The following is a 20,724-nucleotide window of genomic DNA, read 5'->3' on the forward strand; positions in this document are numbered from 1 at the left end:
TGTGCAGCTCACAAAAACAAATTCTCCATGAAACTTTACAGACAAGTAGTATACATATATAGGTATATGTTTGTATTTTTTTAAGAATTTTCTGTGACCTAAAAATACATTTCTGAATCTTTTAAAACCGAGCTTCATGGAGGCTGGGAGCCAAACACAACTTCCGCAAATCAAAAGCATATATTAACAACAACTGAAGACCAGTATGCCACACCATGTTTTTTTAGGCTAGTCTGCCACACCATCTAGAAGAATGGAACGCTCTTGTACAAACTCCTTGATTATCTGCTCAAAGCTCAGCAGCTCCAGAGAGCGAGAACTTGCAATGCTGAGAAGAATAAAACAAACTCGCTCCAGAATGAAACAAAAGTATGATGCAAGAGCGCGTGGCACATAAGTTAAACATGTTTGCTTCTCAATTTCTTCCCCTATTTTTCTTTCATCTACACAAAAATTTACACCGCCAACCAAAATACACAACTCCACACTGGACCTAATAATAAACCTATCATACACCATATACTTGGTCAGTCCATCTCACAAGGTCAGCTCAGGTGAGGAAACGCGAGGTCCCTGGCGATCAGATACCGGAAGTTGAGGTTGTAAGGCACCCACTCGATGATCTTGCTCGACCTCCCGCCGCCCTGCTGCTGGCACCGCTGCATCGCCGTCCTCAGGCTCTCCGGGAGGTACCGCTGCACCATGTCGACGAGGCCCTGCGACGAGAGCTTGACGTCCTTGGCGTACGCCTCCACGAGCTTCGGCAGCAGTATCTTCTGCTCCCTCCACACGCCGACCGTTGCCCGGATGAACTCCTCCTTGGCGGCCTCCAGCTGCTGGAACAGCCTCTTTGGGGTGTACACCCTCACCTGCGAAAAAAGGGGTAGTGTGTAAAGGGGATTGGCTTGGTTTGGCACCACTGGTAATTATGCTCGCAGTACTTTGATGAAAGATTCCTAACATGATGAATGATTCCTATCAAGATTCCTAATCAACAAAAGGTTTTCATTTCATAATCATGTCTTGACAATGCGTCAGGCTATGATTTCCTCAGGACACGTGCGCCTTTTTCATGCCAAATCTTTGCATGCTTAAAGACTAGCCAAGAACCACATGAGTGTGCATGGCTTGGAAAAAAAGGCAGCATTTGCTTCGTTACAAGCGATTAGGGCAACAACGACAGTGATTAGCGCGTGCATAGTCGCTTACCGCGGGATCAGAATGGCTGCCCGAGCAAAGCGCAAAGCGTAAAAGAGGCTCCGATTGCGCAACGGCAAAGGCTTGCCACTCATGCCCTGCTTTGCTCGCTTTGCTTTTCATCCTTGGGTAAAGCAAAGTACGTAGCCACTGCATTAAAAGGATCAAACGGATGGAATTAGCATGCCTGCGATCGTGCCCGTAATCAGTACAGTGCAAACATTTACGCCTTTAACGGGTTTTCGACACTATCATGCTTGCTATACATACCTGTCCGGGACAATGCGTGTTGCATCCAAGAACCAGGTTCTGGATCAGAGCTACATTGATGTTTCGTCCCGCGATTTTGCAGGCGGCCTGTGGTGAATGGAAACATTATGTCAGGGAAAGAAGAAACTTCATCTGAACAAGTACATCTTATTGCAGGAACATTTCATTGATTCTGCGGCAGAGATGTATCCTCTTTACCTTAACAAGTATTGATGACTTCTTCAGATTGTTCTGTGGGACGCCGTACCTGAGATAAGCCTGTGAAAGTAGCACAAAGAGATCCCGTCAATAAAAAGTAGACACAGTATCAAGAATTAGAAGTAAACTTCTTGGGCCAGGGAGAGAAGCATTACATGCATCAGAAGTGCATTGTGTATGTTGACCCAAAACGCGATCTTCTCTTCGTTTGTCATCCTTCTCAGATCAACGGTTTCCAAACGGTACAGTATCAACCTGAAATATAAATTTAGACAACTGAATCAGTAACAATGGAAAGACGAACGAAACATTCACATGCACATTCACTGGAGAATAAGGATGAGTATAGCTCACTTGTAGGTCTGGAGAAGATCCTCAACATCTCTTAGCCTCCGGTTGTCGCGGCAAATCGCTGGAATCTCAACCATAGTGTTGTATGGTCCACTGAACTCCTTCAACCCCTCGACATGGAACGGGTTTATCAACCGGGAGTCCAGCGTCGTCTCTCGCTTGTAATTGGGGCTCCACATGTCCCCCACATACTGTGGAGAAATTGCACTGGTTGACGAGAACGATGACGTCGGAGAAGACGAGGAGCCGTGGTGAACCAACGGAGGATCTGCGAGTTTGCAGTATACCCCTGCCATGCATCTCACCATCTCCTCGGAGAGGTTGTTTGGAGTTTCAGGGATGTGATCGGCTACATTTGTGCCCAGATACTCTGCTAAGCTGATCACCCCGGCTGCGGCAGCATCTTCCTGCTCAACAAAATCATGAAAATAAGCTTAGACCTTAGAATCTTACGCAGCACCACAGCTACATTTCAATCATGGAATCCCTGTCACACTTCTTATGATCTACTTAATATCTTATTCTAAAAACTTTAGCAAGTTTTATCTACATTGTGAAACAGCATAACATGGGCTAAAATTGGCACATCCATTTTTCGTAGAGAAAGCCATTACCTCCAGAAATGAGAAAGGCTGAGAATGGCACGAGCGCAGGGCCCTGGCAAGGCTCTCCTCCGAAGGCGATATCCTAGAAGAACAGATCCCACGGCACGACAACGCAGACTGGCAGCGGAGCGCATCAGAGTCATTCGGTCTATCCAAGCACGCCGACGTAGAGCAGTCCATCAACGGATCATTCCACTTCTTACGGGGCGGCGGCGGCGGCGGGTAGCTGGACCGGAGCGCGGCATCACCTCTGCTCTTGCAAGAGACCCTGGCACCGGGTGCTTCCCGGAGCTGGCCGGACCACCGCGCGCTCACCGACGGCTTCAGCGCCTCCCGGCGATCCGGGGGAGACAATGCAGGCGTTGCCTGCTGCTCGAACGCCTGCCGGTAGAGGGTGAGCAGGTACTGCTCCATGTTCTTGACCTCCAGCTCCAGCGTGGCGATCTCCCGGATCAGCTCGTTGGCGGCCTGTGGGATCGAGGTAATAAACTGATGAGCATTGCAGTTGCAGGGAAGAGAAAAATCATTGAACAGCTAGCTGTTCTTGGGCCTACCTTTGGCATTGGCATCTCGTGCAAGAGGTTGTTGACCGGGGCAGCGTCCGGCCCCATGGCTTTCTCCAGGGCGCCACGCACCACCTGCTGATCCTTGAGGTGCTTTTCTAGTTGAAGAATCTGCATCAGGCAATCACGTGAGTCTGCTGTACTAAAGGCAAAATTCATCAGCAAAGGCAGCGACTAGCAAGCAAAGCAAGCCTAGTGAGAGATTGGATAATTAATAGAGAAACAATTTCTTCAGCCAAGAAAACAGAAGAAGAAACATTTGTCAACCAAGTTCAGAGAAACAGAGTATGTTCATATTCTGGCAAAAAAAGATGCTATAAATTATCAAGGCTACCTGCTGTCCAGCTAAAATTGAAAGAAAAAAGCGCCTAGCAAGCACGCGGATAAGAAGGAAATGCAGCTTACTATCTGCATTAAAGTATGGGGTTGCATACTAGTAAAAAAATAAAACACCTCAAAGGCGAGATGTCAACAGCAAATCTACGGAAAGTAGTAGAATTTTACGGCGATTTAGTACCTCTTTTCTCAGGGAGCTTTGTGCGCCTCTCCCAGGCTGCACCTCCTTACTCAAATCACTCTTCACCTTGGCCTTCACGCCTTCCTGGTAAAACAGAATCAGAACAGGGTCGCTCAAAATCAAAGAAACCGCGGAAACAATCTCGCTTTCACCACACAAAACACAATGTTGAAGCTGCGCATGAGGAGGAGAAATCTTACCACTTGCTTAGGCGGGACAAATGTTTTGTCTGAAGCGTAGAGCGCATCTTTGCCACACATCTTGTCAAGATCGCTGCCGTTCACAAGCCACAAGGAGGAGAATCTCGGTTTGAAAATTCTTCAAAGAAAACCAAAGAAGTTTGCAGAGGCAAATCTTTCAGCGCTACTAACGAACCTGTTGGAACGCCTGTGCGAGCCGAAGGACTTGATTGCCTTGGCGAAGGCCCGGTGGCCCTTCTTCTCGTGCGCCTCCACCTCCATTGCTCGGCACCTCCCAAGAACTGCAACCAACACAGGGCACGGGAGCAGCAGCAACCACCGTGAGCAGCAGCAAAACTACAAGCAGGCGGTAGAGGAAGGTCTAGGGCACGGGAGACAAGGAGGAAGAAGAAGAGGAGGAGGAGGAGAGACAAGAACAAAACAAAAACTTACTCGGAGGGAGGAGAAGGAACCAGCCCGGCAAGCGAGGAGCTCCAAGTGCAGCAGTGTGGCTTCTTGCGAGGCGACAGTAAGCTCCAAATGATCTGTATATCCACCAGACCACCACCACCTCTCTCCTCCTCTCTCTCTCGCTGTCCTCAGGTCAACAACTGAACTAAACAGCGGCCATTTTAGAGAGGGAGAGGAAGAGGCAAGCAAGCGAGCAGGCAGGCAAGGCCTCTGTTTCTCTCTCTCTCTCTCCAACTGCTCTGCAAGAAGAACCCACCCACTGCCTGCCTTCACGTTTATATACTGGCAGCACACCCACCACCAATGGCTCACACGGCACACCGGCGAGCGAAAAGGCCTCCCGTTGACTGTGACCCCTCGTGAAAATGCCACGCACAACTTTTCCCCTGGTTCCTTGTTGCCATGGATAAATACCTCACCCCAGCTCAGCTCACAGTCCACATCACCTTTTCACCAAGCCCACGAAAATCATATCATATCATATCCCTCTCTCCCGGCCTCTTCGTTCTTGCTGCTTGCAAAACTGGGGAAAGGAGCAACTTTTATACTACAGTACCAGCCAGCTCTGTTATTTGTGTGTTAGGCTTTCTGCTACAGTAATCCACAACCGTGATCCGGTGACAGTGCTGCTGGGTTGTGAGACACGACACATGTGGGAGTAAGCTTTATGCATTAGATTAACCAGTGATAATCGCTGGCTGCTGCCTCCGGCGCCTAGTCCAGCCAACGCTTCCTGCTAATCTGACAAGAAAACGCCGGGTTTGATTAATCGTTGCTCGTACGATGCGTACCGAACTTGAGGGAGGGATTTCTGCGTCGCAACAGTTTGATGACGGGCGATGACTGGTGATGGGGACGCCTAAACGATAGGAGATAGGCCAAAAACGCAGCAGTGTGTCGTGTGTACTGGGTCGTGGTGGTGCATGCGATGGAGCTTGGGGGTGGCGGTGGACGGTGTGTGTAGTGTACCTTGGGAGTTGTTAATGGAGGAGCAGGTGGGCTTGTAGGTGCGATGCTGGGTGCTGACATAGGTCTTCAAAAATCTGCGTACGATTGGTGGTCTTGATTCCCCCTGCAAATGGGTTTGGATGACAGTGATGGGGCAGCAAATGAGGTCTGCAGTTTGACTGCGGTTTGACAGGGGCGGCAAATGATATGATTACATGGTAGCCAAGTAGCTTAACAACTTTGATCAATCGCTGCAAAATGTGTCATTTTCCACAGCAGATCCATCCATCAAGTTTGACAAACAAGATAAAAGCACCACTAGACCAGAATGTCAACATTTGTGCCATCTGGCATGTCCAAAATAACCCTCAACTAACGAAGCACCTCTTCTTCTAATCTAAAAAGATAAAAGATGAAAAAGGCAAGATCACATCCCCGCCCGGCATCCAAAGTGAGCTCCACCTAGACTGGTAGTGGTGCTAGTATATACTCCACTCGTAGCACTACACATCGATTCCGGACTGGAGAAAATGGCAGACCCTACAGCTACATCAATCAAACAAAACAAAGACAAACATCCATCAAAGACAAGGCCGCATTTGTCCGAAAGAATGTTTAGGGCTTCTTTAGGGGCGCAAACCCGAAAAGAATGGAAGCAAAGCCGTCGTCTCATCTCAAAAGGGACGAAAGCTGGCGAAGGGGCGAGCCCCTCTCCCGTTGGCGCTTCCCCTTGTTCCGGCCCCTTCGTTCCTAGGCCTACCGGAACGGCTAGACCTAAACCACTCCGTGCACGCACGTCCGGCGTCGCCGTCTTTACATCTCAAAAGGCGGCGGCGGCGGCCGGGGAGCGCTTGTCCTGTGCTCCGGGGAGCGGCGCGGCGTGTCGCGGGAATAAGGCCCGGTCTGCGTGGCGGCGAGCGGTTTGCTGGTGCGGCTTGGACGGGGCGGGGCGCATGGGATTTGGGGGGCGGGGCGCATGGGATTTGGGGGGCGTGGGGAGGGTAGGACAGGCGGGTGAGGCCGTGCACGGGAAAGTGGCCGGGGAAAAGGTGAAACTTTGGGGCTTTTGCTGGTTTTCTGTGGACGGTGTGCGTGTGGACCGTCGGCGTATGGCTTTCCGGTCGGCTGTGCTCGTCTTTGCTCCACTCCGTGTATGCGTCCGGTTGATTGCGCGTACATGTGTTCTCTTTTTTTCAAGAAAAAATGGCTTGAGACGAGAGCAGATTTTGAATTAACAAAGTCGTCAACCGATCAGTACTAGTACAACCATATTAAATCATTCAAAGAAAAATACCGAGATATATACGTGATGGATGGAAAGCAGCTAACACAGCCTTGCACGCATCAATCAGACAAGAAAGATACACATTTTTTTTTGAGAAATACAAGAAAGATACACATAAACATGAAACTAAAGGCGTTGGATGCATTTGATTGCTCGCATTAGGCCCAGCCAGACCCGCTCGGGAAGAAACACACTGTTTGGTTGCCACACACGCATCAAAATCTTAGCACGCGCGAACCTCAAAGCAGTCCTCAGTCAGGCCCGCCAAGGCTGAATCGGCAGCTTCCGGCGAGCCAAACTCGTGCGATGCAGGGGAGGGGAACGCGGCGCTGAGCGGTTGCGAGCAGAGAGATGGCCAGATCTCGCACGCGTCTTCGGAAAAGCGTCGGGACGATTTCGTGTCACCGTCCGCTGATTCGGTCACCCTATATAGCCAGCGTGACCAGAGCTAAAAAACTCCCGCCACCATTTCCCCCCTCTCGAGCTTTCTCTCCGGCGCGGATCCACATTGACGACAAGGTAACCGGCGCAACTGCTCCGATAACCGGTTGACGGCGGCGGCGAATCCACTGCTCCTTTTCTCCGACGTGTCCAGCGCCACCTCGCGGTTTCTCCGATGGCGTGTGTGAGTTCAATCACCCCCTCTTCTCTACTAGTTCTAGCCAGGTCTGTCCATGTGGTAGGGTTAGATCTTTCGATCTGTGTGACTGTGATGGATTTCAAGTATGGTAGGGGTTGTTTCCATGTCAGCAAAGATTGATAGCTTGTTGAACCTTGATGTTTGGGGTTTTGATTATATGGGATATTTTCCTTCCTCTAATGGGTACACTCATATTTTAGTTGCTGTTGATTATGTGCTAAGTGGGTAGAAGTTATTCCAACTAGTAGCGTTGATGACAGCTCGTCTATTAAAATGCTTAAATAAGTTATCTTTCCGAGCTTGGAGCCCTTAGATATTTAATGACTGATGGTGGTTTGCATTTTATTCATGGTACATTCCGTAAACTCTTAGCTAAATATGATGTCGACCATAGAATTGCATCACCATATCATCCTCAGTCTAGTGGCCAGGTTGAATTGAGCAATAGAGAAATAAAATTAATTTTGCAAAAGGTCGTTAACCGATCTAGGAAGAATTGGTATAATAATTTAATGATGCAATGTGGGCTTATAGAACTGCTTATAAAAACCCTATAGGCATGTCTCCATTTAAAATGGTCTATGAACATGTCATTTGCTTCTTGAATTAGAACACAAAGCTTAATGGGTAATTAAAAAACTCAACTATGATTTTAAATTTGCCGGTGAAAAGAGATTATTTGACATTAGCTCTCTAGATGAATGGAGAACACAAGTTTATGAAAATGCCAAGTTGTTTAAAGAAAAAGTTAAAGATGGCATGACAAAAGAATACAAAAACGTGATTTAAAGTTGGTGGTTAAGTTTTATTGTACAACTCTCATTTCAGATTCTTTGCAGAAAAACTCCTCTCTAAATAGGAAGGTCCATATATTATCGAAGAAGTTTATCGCTCCGGAGCTATCAAGATTAACAATGCCGAGAGCACTAATCTGAGGGTGGTTAATGGGCAAAAAATTATATATTATATCTCAGGTACGTCCATTAATATTGAAATTAATATTATTCAGACAATAACACAGGAGGAACACATAAAGGAGACCATCCAGAATGCTTCAGAACTCTGAAAAGGAGTGGTATGTGATATGGTAAGTAACTGACTCCAAAAATTCCATAAAAGTATTTCTGTCCGTCTTGGAATATTAGAAAAAATAGAAAATTAAGAAACGGCCGAGAGGACCCACAAGGAGGTCACAAGGCATCAGAGCATGCCATACCCCCTAGGCGCGCCGTGTTGTCTTGTGAGGCCCTTGTGTGCCTTCCCGACACCGCTTTCTTCCCGAATACTTATTTCACAAGATAAAAAATAATTATATATACTCATGTATGTTTAGACCACCATATTGCAAGTTTCTCCTTTGTTCATGTTTCGGGCTATTTTTCTGACAGGTCTGGATCGCTATGTCTTCGCAAGAATCAGATGGGGAGAGCCATGTTTCCCATACTACCGCGGACCCAAGGGCCTATGGTGATGTCGGCCCCTATGTGTGGTCGATTGATGAGGAGATAGATGATGACTTGAAGAGGATGGATTCCTCGAGCGAGGAGGATGAAGAAACTTCCTTACCCCAACTAGGAGACATGCATATGGAATTCAAGAAATCAAGCATGTCGGTTACGGTTAAACCTCCCAATAATCGATTTACTTCTTATCATCACCTACAAAAAGAGTGTTGCTTTATCTTCTACAGCCAAGCTGCATCCTTGGGTTGATGGTGCATTAACTGTCACCAACAAGCTCCGCAAGGAAATCATGGATCTTAAACGTCAAGTCAATAAGCTCAAAGAGGAAAATCGCATCCTCATGTGAAAGATCGTGGATGTCGCCTAGAGGGGGGGGGGTGAATAGGCGCTTTAAAATAATTACGGTTTAGGCTTGAACAAATGCGGAATAAACCTAGCGGTTAATTTGACAAGCACAAAACCTACAACAACTAGGCTCACCTATGTGCACCAACAACTTATGCTAAGCAAGATAAACAACTAAGTGATAGCAAGATATATGACAAGAAACAATATGGCTATCACAAAGTAAAGTGCATAAGTAAAGGGTTCGGGTAAGAGATAACCGAGACACGCGGAGACGCGGATGTATCCCGAAGTTCACACCCTTGCGGATGCTAATCTCCGTTTGGAGCGGTGTGGAGGCACAATGCTCCCCAAGAAGCCACTAGGGCCACCGTAATCTCCTCACGCCCTCGCACAATGCAAGATGCCGTGATTCCACTAAGGGACCCTTGAGGGCGGTCACCGAACCCGTACAAATGGCAACCCTTGGGGGCGGTCACCGAACCCGTACACTTTGGAAACCCTTGGGGGCGGTCACCGGAACCCGTCAAATTGCTCGGGGCGATCTCCACAACCTAATTGGAGACCCCGACGCTTGCCCGGAGCTTTACACCACAATGATTGAGCTCCGAACACCACCAACCGTCTAGGGTGCCCAAGCACCCAAGAGGAACAAGCTCAAGGGCACCAAGCACCCAAGAGTAATAAGCTTCTCAACTTGTAACTTCCACGTATCACCGTGGAGGACTCAAACCGATGCACCAAATGCAATGGCAAGGGCACACGGAGTGCCCAAGTCCTTCTCTCTCAAATCCCACCGAACCAACTAATGCTAGGGAGGAAAATGAGAGGAAGAACAAGAAGGAGAACACCAAGAACTCCAAGATCTAGATCCAAGGGGTTCCCCTCACATAGAGGAGAAAGTGATTGGTAGAAATGTGGATCTAGATCTCCTCTCTCTTTTCCCTCAAAAACTAGCAAGACTCCATGGAGGGATTGAGAGTTAGCAAGCTCGAAGAAGGTCAACAATGGGGGAAGAACACGAGCTCAAAGGATGAGGTTCATTGGGGAAGAAGACCTCCTTATATAGTGGGGGGAACAATCCAACCGTTACCCCCACTTCAGCCCCGCAGAGAGCGGTACTACCGCTTGCCCCTATAAGCGGTACTACCGCTCCCCCTCGCGGTACTGCCGCTGAGCCCAGAGCGGTACTACCGCGGTGGCAGGGCGGTACTACCGCATACGAGCGGTACTACGGCCCCCACTGCCGCGGCTAGTACCGTAAAACCCGACACGAAAAAGATCCCTCGAATCGAGGCGGTACTAGTACGAGACCGTACCGGTACTACGGCTGGGGCCACCAGCGGTACTACCGCTTGTAGCACCCAAGCGGTACTACCGCTCCGGCCCGCGGTACTACCGCTAGGAAACCAAAACTGCCATAACTTCTGCATATGAGCTCCGAATTGAGCAAACTCAAGCTTGTTGGATTGAGAAAGACGAGTAGCATCAAAACAAATAGAGGAGTGAAACCTCCAACCGAGAAGAACCGGCATAACCTCCAACATCGAAAACATCATAGAAGATGCGAGTGAACTCCGTTTTCGATGAACTCGAGCTTGTCATCAAGATGACCATAAGCTCCAAAACTCACAAAGAGAAGAACCAAAAAAGAACCAATAAAGATGATGCAAGGATGCAATGGTTTGAGCTCTCTATGAACAATATGATCAAGCTACTCATCGAGAGCCCCCCTTGATAGTACGGCAATCGATCCTATAACCCGGTCTCCCACCTACCATCATGAGACCGGTAAAATAGAAAACCTATCAAGAGCAAACCTTTGCCTTGCACATGGTCCACTTGAGCTAGATGATGACGATCTTGACTCCCTCAAGTTGGACCACCTTTCTTGGTTGCGTTGGCTCGATGAAGACTAGTTGATTGCTCCCGCATGCTCCACTATGGGTGAGCCACTCTTCCGCACATCTTCACAAGTCCATTGTCACCACAATGGACGGCAAGCTTCAAGCATTTGATCTCTTCATGATGCTTCACTTGGACTTGCACACCGCAACATCTTCACAAGTCCATTGTCACCACAATGGATGGCAAGCTTCAAGCATTTGATCTCTTCATGATGCTTCACTTGAACTTGCACACCGCAACCTAACCCTACAAAGAACTCTCACGAAGATCATGGGTTAGTACACAAAGCGTAATTGACAATGCTCACCACACCATGGGATCGCTTGATCCCTCTCGGTACATCTTCTACGCTTTGTGAGTTGATCAAGTTGATTCACTCTTGACTTCGTCTTGATCAACCATGAATCTTTTCAACTCTCTTCATTTGGATGATGTCTAGAAGATATACATGAATGATCACACAATCTTCTTCTCCAAGACATGCTTGCAATAAGCTCAACTCTCACATGACCAATCTTTGGATAAATCCTTAATAACACCTTGGTCACCACATAAACTCCTTGATGAACTTCAAGAAATGCCTATGGACAAATCCTTCAAATATAACTCAAGGCAACCATTAGTCCATAGAGATTGTCATCAATTACCAAAACCAAACATGGGGGCACCGCATGTTCTTTCATCATGGGAATCATCACGAAGAATATTGCACCGCCAACACCGAAGAAAAAAACTTGAGTACACGGGTATGGGCACCACCCCTGGCTTGTTCCAAGCTTGGGGAAGGTGCCCCGATATCGTATCACCATCACTTTTATCATCATTATCTATCTTAGTTCGATCATTAGTTATTTCGTGATTTTGAAGAATAAAGTTTTAGTATGAATTAGCTTCAAGTGTTTGCTTCCTGATCTATCTATGTAACCGCGTGTGATAGTTATAAAATAAAGAGTAGTTTGAGTTTTGTTTCTTTACTTTCTTGTTTCAATCTTAGCAATAAAATAAATGGAAGGTCATATGCTAATCCCATGGGGAGTAATAACTTCACACAGAAAGAGTATGGTTGATAAAAATTATTAGGAATTAACAAACATAACATTGGTCATTGATGAAATTCATGCAAAATTAATAGAGGAAGAGAGGATTCACATATAAATACACTATCTTGGTCAAATAGTCGATGTTGGACAAGGAAGACAATGTAATGTGTTATATTTGCTTATATTCACATAGAAGTTATATTGTCATGGATCCTCTAGCCTGTGGTGCTTACTCATAACCTTTTGCTAGCCAAAACTTCGTACTAAGTAGAGATACTACTTGTACATACGAAACCCCTTAAACCCAGTTTCTTGCCATGAGAGTCCATCACATCTACGTATGGATTGAATAAGATCCTTCATGTCAGTTTCATCGGTGCAAAAAGCAATAAAATTGCTCCTAAATATGTATGATCTTTTATTGTAAGGGAAAATAAGCTTTGTACAATCTTGTGATGGCAAAGAAATAAAAGCGACAGACAGCATAATAAAGATTGCTATCAAAAGGGGAAATATAAATGATGTTCCTTTCCATTAAGAGCTTGCCCATTCAAAAACAAAAAGCGCATGACAAACTCTGCCTCCCTCCGTGAAGGTCCTATCTTTTACTTTTCAGTTTTTACTTTATGCAAGACTCAGTAATGTCCATCCCTATTCCATTCTTAATTACTCTCCACTTGGCAAGCATCATGTGGTAGGGAAAGATCTAGGCACATATATCCAGTTGGATGTAGGTAATCATGAATTATTATTGTTGTCATTATCCTTAAGGTAAATAAGTTGGCAGGTGAAAGCAATAAACCCTCATCTTGGTCTTGAGGCACAAAAGGTAAAAACAGAACACTCGGTCATCGAAATATACCCCCATGGTCTTTAATTCTGCTTGTGCGCGGGCCGTGTTCCTCCTCTCCACCTCCAGATCCAGTAGGAGTTGGTTTGTCTCCTTCTCCAGTGATACATACTGGGCCCTGATACGTCTATAACGTATCTATAATTTTTTTTGTTCCATGCTATTATATTATCTGTTTTGGATGTTTTATATGCATTAATATGTTATTTTATATGATTTTTGGGACTAACCTATTAACCTAGAGCCCAGTGCCAGTTCCTATTTTTTTCTTTGTTTTAGAGTTTCACAGAAAAGGAATATCAAACGGAATGAAACTTCCGCGATGATTTTTCTTGGACGAGAAGACATCCAGTGGGCTTGGAGTGCACGTCAGGACAACCACAAGGCGGCCACAAGGTCGGGAGGCGCGCATGCTACCTCTTGAGCATGCGTTGGTTTTCCCTTGAAGAGGAAAGGGTGATGCAGCAAAGTAGCGTAAGTATTTCCCTCAGTTTTTGAGAACAAAGGTATCAATCCAGTAGGAGACTACACGCAAATCGCCTAGTACCTGCACAAACAATCAAGAACCTTGCAACCAACGCGATAAAGGGGTTGTCAATCCCTTCACGACCACTTGCAAAACTGAGATCTGATAAAGATAATAAGATAAATATTTTTGGTATTTTTGTTGTATATATTGGAAAATAAAAATTGCAAAATAAATAGTAAACTAGAATTGTAGATTGGAAACTTATATGATGTAAAGTAGACCCCGGGGCCATAGGTTTCACTAGTGGCTTCTCTCAAGATAGCATATATTACGGTGGGTGAACAAATTACTGCCGAGCATTGATAGAAAAGAGCATAGTTATGAGAATATCTAGGCATGATCATGAACATAGGCATCACGTCCGTGTCAAGTAGACCGAAACGATTCTGCATCTACTACTATTACTCCACACATCGACCGCTATCCAGCATGCATCTAGAGTATTAAGTTCATAAGAACAGAGTAACGCATTAGGCAAGATGACATGATGTAGAGGGATAAAATCAAGCAATATGATATAAACCCCATCTTTTTATCCTCGATGGCAACAATACAATACGTGTCGGTTCCCTTTCTTTCACTGGGATCGAGCACCGCAAGATTGAACCCAAAGCTAAGCACTTCTCCCATTGCAAGAAAGATCAATCTAGTAGGCCAAACTAAACTGATAATTCGAAGAGACTTGCAAAGATATTAAATCATGCATATAAGAATTCAGAGAAGAATCAAATATTGTTCATAGATAATCCTGATCATAAACCCACAGTTCATCGGATCTTGGCAAACACACCGCAAAAAGTATTACATCGAATTGATCTCCAAGAACATCGAGGAGAACTTTGTATTGAGAACCAAAGAGAGAGAAGAAGCCATCTAGCTAATAACTATGGACCCGAAGGTCTGTGGTAAACTACTCACACATCATCGGAGAGCCTATGGTGTTGATGTAGAAGCCCTCCGTGATCGAATCCCCCTCCGGCAGATCGCCAGAAAAGGCCCCAAGATGGGATCTCACGGGTACAGAAGGTTGCGGCGATGGAAAAGTGGTTTCGTGGCTCTCCTGTATGTTTTTAGGGTATAAGAGTATATATAGGCAAAAGAAGTAGGTCGGTGGAGCTACGAGGGGCCCACGATGGTGGGGGGCGCGCCCTCCTGCCTCGTGGCCGCCTTGTTGCGTCTCTGACTTCCACCCCAAGTCTCCTGGATTGCGTTTGTTCCAAGAAAGATCCTCGCGAAGGTTTCATTCCGTTTGATATTCCTTTTCTGCGGAACACTGAAATAGGCAAAAAAACAACAATTTGCACTGGGCCTTCGGTTAATAGGTTAGTCCCAAAAATAATATAATAGAGTATATTAAAGCCCATTAAACATCCAAAACAGATAATATAATAGCACGGAACAATCAAAAATTATAGATACGTTGGAGACGTATCAAGCATCCCCAAGCTTAATTCCTGCTCGTCCTCGAGTAGGTAAATGATAAAAACAGAATTTTTGATGTGAAATGCTACCTAACATAATTTTCAATGTAATTCTCTTTAGTGTGGCATGAATGTTCAGATCCCAAAGATTGAAGACCAAAGTTTAATATTGACATAAAAATAATAATGCTTCAAGCATACTAGTCAAGCAACTATGTCTTATCAAAATAACATAGCCAAAGAAAGCTTATCCCTACAAAATCATATAGTTTGGACATGCTTCATTTTCGTCACACAAAATACTCTCATCATGCACAACCTCGATGACAAGCCAAGCAATTGTTTCATACTTTAGTATTCTCAAACTTTTTCAACTTTCACACAATACATGAGCGCGAGCCATGGACATAGCACTATGGGTGGAATAGAATATGATGATGGAGGTTGTGTGGAGAAGACAAAAAAAGGAGAAAGTCTCACATCGATGCGGCTATTCAACGGGCTATGGAGATGCCCATCAATTGATGTCAATGCGAGGAGTAGGGATTGCCATGCAACGGATGCACTAGAGCTATAAATGTATGAAAGCTCAACAAAAGAAACTAAGTGGGTGTGCATCCAACTTGCTTGCTCACGAAGACCTAGGCATTTGAGGAAGCCCATTGTTGGAATATACAAGCCACGTTCTATAATGAAAAATTCCCACTAGTATATGAAAGTGACAAAATAAGAGACTCTCTATCATGAAGATCATGGTGCTACTTTGAAGCACAAGTGTGGAAAAAGGATAGTAGCGTTGTCCCTTCTCTCTTTTTCTCTCTTTTTTTGGGCCTTCTCTTTTTTTGGCCTTTCTCTTTTTTGCCTTTATTTTTTTATTTTTTCCCTCACATGGGACAATGCTCTAATAATGATGATCATCACACTTCTATTTATTTACAACTCAAGGATTACAACTCGATACTAGAACAAAATCTGACTCTATATGAGTGCCTCCGGCAGTGTACCGGGATGGGCATTGAATCAAGAGTGACATGTATGAAAAATTATGCATGGTGGCCTTGCCACAAATACGATGTCAACTACATGATCATGCAAGGCAATATGACAATGATGAAGGGTGTCATAATAAACGGAACGGTGGAAAGTTGCATGGCAATATATCTCGGAATGGCTATGGAAATGCCATAATAGATAGGTATGGTGGCTGTTTTGAGGAATATATAAGGAGTCTTATGTGTGATAGAGCGTATCATATCACGGGGTCTGGATGCACCGGCGAAGTTTGCACCAACTCTCGAGGTGAGAAAGGACAATGCACGGTACCGAAGAGGCTAGCAATGATGGAAGGGTGAGAGTGCGTATAATCCATGGACTCAACATTAGTCATAAAGAACTCACATAATTATTGCAAAAATCTACAAGTCGTCGAAACCAAGCACTACGCGCATGCTCCTAGGGGGATAGATTGGTAGGAAAAGACCATCGCTCGTCCCCGACCGCCACTCATAAGGAAAGCAATCAAAGAATACCTCATGCTTCAAATTTGTCACACAACGTTTACCATACGTGCATGCTACGGGACTTGCAAACCTCAACACAAGTATTTCTCAATTCCACAATCACTCAACTAGCACGACTCTAATATTACCATCTTCATATCTCAAAACAATCATCAAGTATCAAACTTCTCATAGTATTCAATGCACTCTATATGGAAGTTTTTATTATACCCATCTTGGATGCCTATCATATTAGGACTAACTTTATAGCCAAAGCAAATTACCATGCTGTTCTAAAAGACTCTCAAAATAATATAAGTGAAGCATGAGAGATTAATAATTTCTATAAAATAAAACCACCACCGTGCTCTAAAAAGATATAAGTGAAGCACTAGAGCAAAATTATCTAGCTCAAAAGATATAAGTGAAGCACATAGAGTATTCTAATAAATTCCGATTCATGTGTGTCTCTCCAAAAGGTGTGTACATCAAGGATGATTGTGGTAAACTAAAAAGCAAAGTCTCAAATCATACAAGACGCTCCAAGCAAAACACATATCATGTGGTGAATAAAAATATAGCCTCAAGTAAAGTTACCGATAGACGAAGACGAAAGAGGGGATGCCTTCCGGGGCATCCCCAAGCTTAGGCTTTTGGTTGTCCTTGAATTTTACCTTGGGGTTCCTTGGGCATCCCCAATCTTAGGCTCTTGCCACTCCTTATTCCAAAATCCTTCAAATCTTTACCCAAAAACTTGAAAACTTCACAACACAAAACTCAAACAGAAAATCTCATGAGCTCCGTTAGTGTAAGAAAACAAACCACCACTTTTAGGTACTGTTATTAACTCATTATTTATTTGTATTAGTGTTAAACCTAATGTATTCCAACTTCTCTATGGTTCATACCCCCCGATACTAGCCATAGATTCATCAAAATAAGCAAACAACACACGAAAAACAGAATAGTCTGTAGTAATATGTATCAAACGTATACTTCTGGAATTCCAAAAATTCTTAAATAAATTGGTGGACGTGAGGAATTTATCTATTAATCATCTGCAAAAATAATCAATCTAAAATCACTCTCCAGTAAAAAATGGCATCTAATCTCGTGAGCGCTAAAGTTTCTGTTTTTTATAGCAAGATCATAAAGTCTTCACCCAAGTCTTCCCAAAGGTTCTACTTGGCACAAACACTAATTGAAACATAAAATCACATCTAAACAGCGGCTAGATAAATTATTTATTAGTAAACAGGAACAAAAAGCAAGGAACAAAAATAAAATTGGGTTGCCTCCCAACAAGCGCTATCGTTTAACGCCCCTAGCTAGGCATAAAAACAAGAATAGATCTAGGTATTGTCATCTTTGGTAGGCAATTCTTCAATAGAACACTTATAACCCTTGGGAGTTTCCTTATTTTTATTAATGATCAAACTCCTAGGCAAGAAATCAAGAAATTCATTTGTCTCAAAAGGTTCCTTAATGATAGCGAAAAAGTTGGGGTGAACACTTATTGATCTGAGATCCGCATTCTCCTTACTGGAAGATTCACCCTTATTTTTAGGAACATACATAAACTTGGCAACTTTGGTAGGAGGAGGGTTTGAAGTGTTTCTCACGGCAGAAAAGGCAGACCCTAAGTTGGTAATAATATCCTCAAGTTTATCAATTCTAGTGGAATCTTGATCTATCTTTTCATTAACTATGGGTTCTTTTTCTCTAAAATTTTCAAGAGTAACTTCTACCTTAGATCCATATTGGGTAATTTGGTTGTGGATCTTTTTATCCAAATTCTCGATAAACTCTACGGTGGCAACTTTATTTTCAATAATTTCAAGCCTTTGCATCACATGTTCCAAAGTTATTCCAAAGTTAAAATAGTTACATTAACCAAAAGAGGTGGTGGGCCAAACAAATCTATCGTAGCATTATAAGAATCAAAAGTATGGCTATCCAAGAAATTCCCTCCGGTAATGGTATCAAGAATATATCTGTTCCAAGGAGTGATGTCTACATAAAAATTGCGAAGAAGAACGGAAGTAGATTGCTTCCTAGTGGATCTATTCTGAGCATTGCAAATTCTATACCAAGCATCTTTTAGATTTTCTCCCTCCCTTTGTTTAAAATTAAGAACTTCATTATCGGGAGTACTAACAATGATAGAAGGACTGGCCATGATAGAGAAACAAACGATCTAACACACGGACACACAAGAAGCAAGCGAAACGATACGAACGGAAAAAGGGCGAATAAAACGGCAAAGGTGAAGTGGGGGAGAGGAAAACGAGAGGCAAATGGCAAATAATGTATTGCGAGGGATAAGAGTTTATGATGGGTACTTGATATGTATTGACCTGAGCGTAGATCTCCTCGGCAACGGCGCCAAAAATCCTTCTTGCTACCTCTTGAGCATGCGTTGGTTTTCCCTTGAAGAGGAAAGGGTGATGCAGCAAAGTAGCATAAGTAATTCCCTCAGTTTTTGAGAACCAAGGTATCAATCCAGTAGGAGACTACACGCAAATCACCTAGTACCTGCACAAACAATCAAGAACCTTGCAACCAACGCGATAAAGGGGTTGTCAATCCCTTAACGGCCACTTGCAAAAGTGAGATCTGATAAAGATAATAAGATAAATGTTATTGGTATTTTTGTTGTATAGATTGGAAAATAAAGATTGCAAAATAAATAATAAACTAGAATTGTAGATTGGAAACTTATATAATATAAAGTAGACCCGGGGGCCATAGGTTTCACTAGTGGCTTCTCTCAAGATAACATATATTACGGTGGGTGAACAAATTACTGCCGAGCAATTGATAGAAAAGCGCATAGTTATGAGAATATATAGGCATGATCATAAACATAGGCATCACGTCCGTGTCAAGTAGACCGAAACGATCCTGCATCTACTACTATTATTTCACACATAGACCGCTATCCAGCATGCATCTAGAGTATTAAGTTCATATGAACATAGTAACGCATTAGGCAAGATGACATGATGTAGAGGGATAAACTCAAGCAATATGACATAAACCCCATCTTTTTATCCTTGATGGCAAGGTCCCTTTCTGTCACTAGGATCGAGCACCGCAAGATTGAACCCAAAGCTAAGCAGTTCTCCCATTGCAAGAAAGATCAATCTAGTAGGCCAAACTAAACCGATAATTCGAAGAGACTTGCAAAGATATTAAATCATGCATATAAGAATTCAGAGAAGAATCAAATATTGTTCATAGATAATCTTGATCATAAACCCACAATTCATCGGATCTGGGCAAACACACCGCAAAAAGTATTACATCAAATAGATCTCCAAGAACATCGAGGAGAACTTTGTATTGAGAACCAAAGAGAGAGAAGAAGCCATCTAGCTAATAACTATGGACCCGAAGGTCTACGGTAAACTACTCACACATCATCGGAGAGGCTATGGTGTTGATGTACAAGCCCTCCGTGATCGAATCCCCCTCCAGCAGATCGCCAGAAAAGGCCCCAAGATGGGATCTCACGGGTACAGAAGGTTGCGGCGGTGGAAAAGTGCTTTCGTGGCTCCCTGGATGTTTTAAGGGTATAAGAGTATATATATAGGCGAAAGAAGTAGGTCGGTGGAGCTACGAGGGGCCCACGAGGGTGGGGGCGCGCCTACCCCCCTGGGCGCACCCTCCTGCCTCATGACCGCCTCATTGCCTCTCTGACTTCCACTCCAAGTCTCCTGGATTGAGTTTGTTCCAAGAAAGATCCTCGCGAAGGTTTCATTCCGTTTGATATTCCTTTTCTACGAAACACTGAAATAGGCAAAAAACAACAATTTGCACTGGGCCTTCGGTTAATAGGTTAGTCCCAAAAATAATATTAAAGAGTATATTAGAGCCCATTAAACATCCCAAACAGATAATATAATAGCATGGAACAATAAAAAATTATAGATACGTTGGAGACGTATCAGCGCCCCCACCCTTGTGGGCCCCTCGTGACTCCACCGACCTATTTCTTCTGCCTATATATTCTTAAATATCCCAAAACCTACAGGGGAGCCACAAAACCACTTTTCCACCGCCGCACCCTTTTGTACCCGTGAGATCCCGTCTAGGGGCCTTTTCCGGCGTCCTGCCGGAGGGGGATTCGATCACGGAGGGCTTCTACATCAACACCATTGCCTCTCCGATGAAGTGTGAGTAGTTTACCACAGACCTACGGGTCCATAGCTAGTAGGTAGATGGATTCTTCTCTCTCTTTGATTCTCAATACAAAGTTCTCCTTGATGTTCTTGGAGAATATTCGATGTAATACTCTTTTGTGGTGTGTTTGCCGAGATCCGATGAATTGTGGATTTATGATCAGCTTATCTATGAATATTATTTGAATCTCCTCTAAATTCTTATATGCATGATCTGATATGTTTGCAAGTCTCTTCGAACTATCGATTTGGTTTGGCCAA

At 44.2% G+C, this 20,724-nt stretch overlaps 1 protein-coding gene across 1 annotated transcript; it reads right to left on the bottom strand.

Annotated features, from left to right (window-relative positions):
- Positions 1-394: 394 nt before the first annotated feature.
- On the bottom strand, positions 395-4,661 carry LOC123122961 (uncharacterized). The gene is made up of 12 exons (XM_044543346.1): positions 4,334-4,661; positions 4,077-4,182; positions 3,902-3,974; positions 3,702-3,785; positions 3,176-3,295; positions 2,631-3,089; positions 2,020-2,423; positions 1,821-1,920; positions 1,666-1,725; positions 1,468-1,554; positions 1,210-1,347; positions 395-869 (listed from the first exon to the last, which is right to left on the bottom strand). Exons 2-12 carry the CDS (start codon positions 4,160-4,162, stop codon positions 546-548), a joined length of 1,935 nt encoding a protein of 644 aa, XP_044399281.1. The 5' UTR covers positions 4,163-4,182; positions 4,334-4,661; the 3' UTR covers positions 395-545.
- Positions 4,662-20,724: the final 16,063 nt, after the last annotated feature.

Source organism: Triticum aestivum, chromosome 5D, assembly GCF_018294505.1.
Source record: "Triticum aestivum cultivar Chinese Spring chromosome 5D, IWGSC CS RefSeq v2.1, whole genome shotgun sequence".
Lineage (NCBI taxonomy): Eukaryota > Viridiplantae > Streptophyta > Magnoliopsida > Poales > Poaceae > Triticum > Triticum aestivum.

Bases quoted from the DNA above. Each gene is read 5' to 3' on its own strand.
- LOC123122961 (XM_044543346.1), bottom strand. From the start codon at position 4,162: ATGGAGGTGGAGGCGCACGAGAAGAAGGGCCACCGGGCCTTCGCCAAG. The intron at 1,921-2,019 runs GTGAGCTATACT...TTTATATTTCAG, and splicing joins GATCTTCTCCAGACCTACAA to GTTGATACTGTACCGTTTGG. The intron at 1,726-1,820 runs GTAATGCTTCTC...CTACTTTCACAG, and splicing joins ACAATGCACTTCTGATGCAT to GCTTATCTCAGGTACGGCGT.